The sequence below is a fragment of the Babylonia areolata genome, chromosome 18, assembly GCF_041734735.1.
Source record: "Babylonia areolata isolate BAREFJ2019XMU chromosome 18, ASM4173473v1, whole genome shotgun sequence".
NCBI classification, from domain to species: Eukaryota; Metazoa; Mollusca; class Gastropoda; order Neogastropoda; family Buccinidae; genus Babylonia; species Babylonia areolata.
The window spans coordinates 26,299,601-26,307,100 of NC_134893.1; the positions used below are offsets into that span (position 1 = coordinate 26,299,601).

Sequence of the window (7,500 nt, forward strand, 5' to 3'; positions counted from 1 at the left end):
TAACCAGCAAGAAGACCTTGTCGAAGCATGCGATATTTCAGGGGTCCAATACTATCACTTCCATCTATTCCAGACAAATTTCTTAGTTCTGGTGAGGCGGACTTCTGAGGTCTAAAGCCAGCCACAAAACCAAATACTATTTCAGTCCGTATGCTATCTTAGAAAAAATAAAAATAAAGAAAAAAAAATCTCGGGTCAATCTACAAACCACTTCTGACAAATTGCTGAGTCTATCCAGCAACAAGATTGTGAAGATTGGGCACATTATGATTAATGACCATCATATTCCGTACTATTGTCAAAGAAATTCCAACGTGTCTTACTTATGGCTTCTTCATGCAGGCAGGCTTTTTTCCTTGGGGTGTGGAGGGTATTATTATTATTACTATTACCTTTTTTTTTTTTTTTTTTTTTTTTACACCGCCTCCTCCGAAGCCAGCAATGCCATACTTTTAGAGTTAGTGCTTGATGGTCAGTAAAACCAGAAACATTTTGTTGTTGTAATTATTAGTTCTTGTTTTGTCGTCATCATCGGCGACATCACTTGTGCCATCATTGTAATATCGTCAATGTTATGATCATCATCTTCAGCTAGTAGTAGTAGTAGTAGTAGAAGCAGCAGCAGCAGAAGCGGTAGTAGTAGTAGTTGTAGTTGTAGCAATAGTATGGATGTTACCATTATTGCCATCAGCCACAACATTACATTCTTCGATAATTCATTGTCATCTGCAACGATGCTTCTTATCATATGTCTACTACACATGTTGCCAACTACATATATGAAGATGAACAGGCCCTTTGGAGATGCCTCAAACGTGGTACAAGTCAAGAGAGGTACACTGGTTGGCAGGAAGTCCGAGAGGTAAATAGTTAGTTACGAGTCGAACTACCAACACCTCGTATTTTCTTACTGGTGATTTGGCGTACACGTACCATGGAAAGATCGTGAACACCACACCACGTCAGCGTTGGTAGAATTCGCCAACTTACACAGTGTGCACAACCATTGGACGTCGACTAAGAGCATGACGTAAATCCTACATGACGCTACCAGTTCTGCAGCCTGCGCCAGAGCATGACGTAAACTCTACATGACGTCAACATTTCTGCGTCTCACTACTCCGATAGGTAATTCATTTGTGCTTATATCATTTGATCTTAGCAGCGCTAAGTTTTGCACAATGTTACGAATTTTCTTAAGTTCTATGCTAATCCCATCGAGTAAGGGAAGTTATTTATATTACAGGCAACCTTGGCAACGTTAAAACATCGCTCATACAAACCAGCCCGGATGAAGACGAAAGAGATAGGCGAAATGGACAACAAAGAATCGACAAGGAGGTGGGCTAATCATGACACAGTGTAACAGATATAATATCGGAGAACCCGAGTATCCCTCTTCCCAAGAGCCTTGCCGAATAGGGCAACTTGTTCATTTAAGGTTTTAGGCTACATTGAAAAAGAGAGCACAGAGAGAGAGAGAGAGAGACAAGACAAGACAAGACAAGACAAATTCTTTATTATCGAGGATAATAGATAAGCACTGGCGCGCTTGTTTTTTTTTTTAATTTTATTTTTTTTATCCAGTCTCCGCCCTGAAACAGGGTCTACACTACACAAAACTACATTATATATGTCATGCGAATACGAATCATTTATTCATTGTTAAGCCATCCTGAAAAGGTGTACATGGACATACAAGACCCGTTTCAGCTATAACAAAATATATATACGCATCAATGGTCACATCAATCGAAATCGACGTTTGAATCATACTGTTGTAGTCTACGTTATCTCCAAATTTCAATGAGAGAGAGAGAGAGGTGGGGTGTGGATGGGGTAGGGGGCGGGGGGAGGGGGGGAGGAGATGAATTGATACTATACAATATGCTGTTGTCAGAGAGAACACATCCCCAACGTGTTGTGCCAAATCCACAAACTGCAGAAGAATGCCGCTATATCAAACAAAACCATGATGCTGATTTCTATTCATATCACGTTTGATCACAAAGCTGGTCATATTTCACATAATACGTGTCTTCTAACAGGTTACTTAGATGGGTAAAAAACAGTAGGAGATATTACGAAATTATGTATGACTCATACTCAGATTAGCTCAAAGACAGACAAACAAAAACCACATACATACTGAGAGACAGAGACTCACGGAGACATCGTTCAATTCAGAAGATTGTCATCTCTCTCTCTCTCTCTCTCTCTCTCTCTCTCTCTGTGTGTGTGTGTGTGTGTGTGTGTGTGTGTGTGTGTGTGTGTGTGACAAACACCTTTATGTCCTCGCCTCTCCTGTCGCTTTTTCTCCCACCCATCCCCACCACACTCCCTCTCTCTCTCCCCCTCCCCTATATCTCCCCCCTCTCCTCAACCCCACCCTCTCCCCATCACACACTCACACACACACAGACACACACACACACACACAGACACACACACACACACACTATCTGTATGTATCACAAAACCAAGACAAGCTAGTTTTCTGTCCTCTCCCTCTACCCTTTTCGTTTACTTAGAAATCTAAGCTGACAATCCACACCCGCACGCCCACGACCAAAGCTGAGGACAGAAGAGGGGCCAAGACAGTCGCAGAGGTGAGCGCCACGGGCGAGTCGGAGCTGAGGAGCTCGATGTCGTTGCAGAGGTGGGAGTTGCAGCAGTTGAACTCTTCGTAGAAAGTGGTCCCGTTCCACTTGGTGTGGTCGCACGTCTCGTTCACACACTTTGTCACCACCGTCTCCAGGTTGGTGTCGTGGTAGGTGTACACCGTCGTCTGTTGTGGCGGTAGGTAATGGTGATGGTGATGGTTAGGGACACACATACACACACACATGCATGCGCGTGCGCGCGCACACACACACACACACACACACATGCACGTGCAGACATACACACACATGCACGCGCAAACATATACACATACACACACACGCACGCACACAAACAAACACACACACACACATACACACACACATATGCATATGCATGCGCGCGAACGCACACAGTCACGCATGCGCACACATAATCCGGCGCGCGCGTGCAAACACACACAAATCGCACAATACATGTAAGGACATGCAAGCGCAACACACACACACACACACACACACACACACACACACACACACACACGAATTTAGATGTGCATTAAAATTTCACTCGAGATAACAGCGTACACTGATTCGTATAATATCTGCTTTTAATCAAATGATCGCATGGTAAAGGGGGTATGAAACAAGCGAAATAAACAGCTGATGAGAAAACTGAGCAAATTAAAAAATTTCAAAGTAATTAACAGATAAAAGAAAACATATTGACTGGCCCAGTCAAAGTTGATCTAAAGTTTCGGGAGAAGACAATGCTCTCTCTCTGTCTCTGTCTGTCTGTCTCTCTCTATAAATAGAATAGAAAGGTAAATATGTAGACATATGACTGAATGAAAACATTACATGAATAAATAAATACAAATACGAATACTTGAATTCGTAGATGAAAATTTAGATTGAAAAACAACGTTTATAATATAAATCATCATGCAAATGAATGAATAAATAAATAAATACAAACACGAATACTGAAATTCGTAGATGAATATTCAGATAAAACACAACGTTTACAGTATAAATTATAAAAACAATTAATCAAACCAAACGGCAATGCAGACACAACCTGTCATGTCATGAATTCATAGATGATAAATCTATAGCAGTGTCTGTTATTCTGAAATATATTCTTCTTGAAATGCATTTTAGTTTAGAACATGTCTCTGACTTCGTGGTGAGCAAAACTGCTGGGAGTTTTTATGACTGTCACGTTTTTATTCGGTTCAATATATCTGTCTTTTACTTTGTGACTTTTAAATTCAACATGTGCGGTGTTCATGTGCATGTCGATTATGAGCTGAGAAACGAGCCTTTGAAAGTACAAATGATTTAAAGATAAAAAAAAAGAAAAGAAAGAAAAAAGTTACAAATCAACTGAATTGAATTGATCTGAATTGACTTCAACTGACTTAAATCGAAATAGAGAGAGAGAGAGAGAGAGAGAGAGAGAGAGAGAGAGAGAGAGAGAGAGAGAGAGAAGCATATACAGCGCAGGTGGGAAAGCACTCATTACTTCATACGGGAAGTGCTATGATATAGATAGTCATATGACCCAGTGCCATGAAAAAGCTCTCACCTTGCAGTAATGTGAGCGCTCACAGGTGTCTTGTCCACTAGACAGGTAGCAGGTTTCCATGGTGTCGTTGCAGGTGAAGCTGTAGCATAAATCCTGTGAAAAAAAGGGAAAAAAAGTGTCAAATAGAATTAACAAGCAGGCGTGCCCGGGGATAGCTGTTGTTGTTGTTGTGTTGTATGTGCGCATAAATGTTTGTGCGTGTGTATATATGGGTTTTTTTTTCTTTTCTCTATGTATCTATTTACTATCAAGAGTTCCTTTTAGTCCCCTGGGGATTATCATCCCAAAGGCCATGTTCTTTTTCTTATTTTGTTGTTGATGTTGTTGTTGTTGTATTTTTGACACCAGCAGATTTCAAGACAATATCTAGACTTGTTTTATCTAAAATTCTAGCTTACATCATCAGAGTTTTGCTCACAATGGTTTTCGAGAGACATATTCAGAACAAGAGAGAGGTCCCTGTCGAACTGTGGAAAGTTTCTCTTTTCTTAAATTAAAATGAGAGTTTCTCTCAGGTCTCATAATGCAAAACGGCTGTCTCACTGATCACGCTTTGGAAGAACAAAATAACTAGTGTCAACATTGATGAGAGATTTTTTTACATTCACATTCCGCCCAAAACGCAAATCAGTTTTTCAGGGTATAAGCTAGACTGAGGCTGTTTGTTTATCTTTACGCTTCTTTCATTTAAGTTCGGCGATGTTAGCAACGACACTAACGCAGTATTGATAGTAGCGATGTTAATGTCAAGATAATGGTCATGTAACAACTACAAGTCTCCAGAGCAACTTGATTGGTCAGGATATTTGTGTCATAATTATACAAGCGTCCATATTAACACAGTGATATCAATAACTACAAGTATGCACGTGACAATATTGATATTTACCATTGTCTATATAACAGAGACATTTGTAACTGCAAGTGTCTAAATAACAGTGATATTGTAAAATATAAGTGTTTGGATAAATGTGATATCAATAACAAGTATCTAGAAAACAGTCATGTCGGTAATTACAAGTTTCAAGTTGACAGTAATATCAGTGATTACAAGTGTCCGGATAACAGTGATATCAGTAGATTAAAGCGTTCAGATTACAGTGATATCAGTGACTACAAGTGTCTGGCTAACAGTGATATCAATGGATTAAAGCGTTCAGATTACAGTGATATCAGTGACTACAAGTGTTTGGATAACAGTGATATCAATGGATTAAAGCGTTCAGATTACAGTGATATCAGTGACTAGAAGTTTCCGGATAACAGTGATATCAATAGATTAAAGCGTTCAGATTACAGTGATATCAGTGACTACAAGTGTCCGGATAAAAGTGATATCAATAGATTAAAGCGTTCAGATTACAGTGATATCAGTGACTACAAGTGTCTGGCTAACAGTGATATCAATGGATTAAAGCGTTCAGATTACAGTGATATCAGTGACTACAAGTGTCTGGATAACAGTGATATCAATGGATTAAAGCGTTTAGATTACAGTGATATCAGTGACTACAATTGTGCAGGTAACAGTGACATCAGTAGATACAAGTGTCCAGTACGGAAGAAGTAAAGAAAAAGAATGAAGAAAGCGTTACTTGTTACTTGCTTGCTTGTGTAGGCCTTTTGTATTTGTTCACTTTTTGACATCACTCTTTTTAGATGGTGTGTGTCAAAGAGGTTGATGTATAATGTTTCTTTGCACGCAGGGAACACATGAAATAACCTCCATGCCTTGCCTCGCCTCAACAAGCGCAAAAGCCGAGTGATTAGAGCGTTTAACACTCAATCCGATTCGTATCCCTGTAACGGCACCTTGTGGGTTAAAGGTGGAGACTTTTTCCAATTTCACAGATCAACTGATGCACAGACCTGCTAGCGCCTGAAAGTATTTGTGTCACGTTAAAAGATACCGTATTCTATGGCGTTCGGTGGGCTATGGAAGCCAGTACATACTCAGATGTTACTGGCACTGTTCTCGTAATCTGGCTTTTCTCTTTCGCTGTCTGCCTTGTCTCGTTTTCTGTTGAACTGGTACCTGAATGATAATCTTGGAGAACCCGTCAGATCTTGTCACGTGATCACACCATCTCGTTTTCCTTTTTTCCACCCTGACCGGAAGGTCTGCATGCCGAATAACGTGCTATTTGTTTTTTCCCCCTTCATTTAGTGCGTGGTCCTTTCAGGAGATCTCATGGAGTCTTCTGAAGCACCTCATTTCCACTGCTTAGATCCTTCTCTGAAGTTTCGCGATGAGAGTCCACGACTCGCATGTATACAAGAAAATAGATAGAACCAGAGTCTACATGAGCTTCAACTTTGTTTGAGGTTGATGTTCTTTTCTCTCCACATGGGCTTTAGTCTTGCAAGAGCTGTTGCAGTCTACGCATTTCCTGCCAGTACTTCGGTCTTGAACCTTATTTACAGATGATGACAAAGTACTTAAACCATTTGTCTTTTTGCAGCTGTTTTCCACTAACATTGATCTTAGTCTTGATTTGACCCTTGCTATTTGTCACGAGTTTCGTTTTCTCGGCGTTGATCTCCATTCCTTAGTTGGTACACACACACACACACACACACACACACACACACACACACACACACACACACACACACACACACACACACACCACACACACACAGCACAACATTCACCATCGTAAAGGAATAAGTAGAGTTGACAGTTATCTTACCGGGATGGACGTTGATCCATCTGAGCTGCTTGGGGCGGGACCAACGGTGGTGGGAACTGTGGGAATTGTGGAGGTAGTGGTGGGAACTGTTGAGGTAGTGGTGGGAATTGTGGAGGTAGTGGTGGGAACTGTGGAGGTAGTGGTGGGAACTGTGGAGGTAGTGGTGGGAATTGTGGAGGTAGTGGTGGGAACTGTTGAGGTAGTGGTGGGAACTGTTGAGGTAGTGGTGGGAACTGTGGAGGTAGTAGTGGGAATTGTGGAGGTAGTGGTGGGAACTGTGGAGGTAGTGGTGGGAACTGTGGGGGTGGGGGTGGGAACTGTGGTAGGGGTAGGGGTGGGAACAGGGGTGGGGGTGGGAACTGTGGTGGTGGTTGGGGTTGTCGAAGCAGGTGTTGCGGCGGCGGGTGTTGTTGAAGCGGTTGTACCAGCGGCTGTTGATGAAGCAGTTGTTCCGGAGGTTGCGGGACTGGCTGGTGTTGTTGCGGCGGTGGTGGCTGGTGAAGTTAGGGCGGGTGAAGACGTATCACCAGAGGTAGAGGTTGCAGGGGTGGGTGCGGGAGATGTGTTGGGGCCGGGAGCCGGTGTGGTGGGGGGTGCGGTGGGAGCTGGTGGG

The 7,500-nt window shown here is 42.0% G+C and overlaps 1 protein-coding gene across 1 annotated transcript in view; it reads right to left on the reverse strand.

Annotated features, from left to right (window-relative positions):
- LOC143291912 (uncharacterized) overlaps positions 1 to 7,500 on the reverse strand; it is a 14,354-nt gene that overhangs the window by 646 nt on the left and 6,208 nt on the right. Inside the window, exons 3-5 of the mRNA XM_076602053.1 lie at positions 6,888 to 7,500; positions 4,195 to 4,287; positions 1 to 2,788 (exon numbers count right to left, since the gene is read on the reverse strand). The exon at positions 1 to 2,788 is cut by the window's left edge and continues 646 nt beyond it; the exon at positions 6,888 to 7,500 is cut by the window's right edge and continues 367 nt beyond it. Of these exons, the coding sequence (XP_076458168.1) occupies positions 2,528 to 2,788; positions 4,195 to 4,287; positions 6,888 to 7,500 (967 nt within the window). The 3' untranslated portion in view covers positions 1 to 2,527. The remainder of the gene's footprint in view (positions 2,789 to 4,194; positions 4,288 to 6,887) is intronic.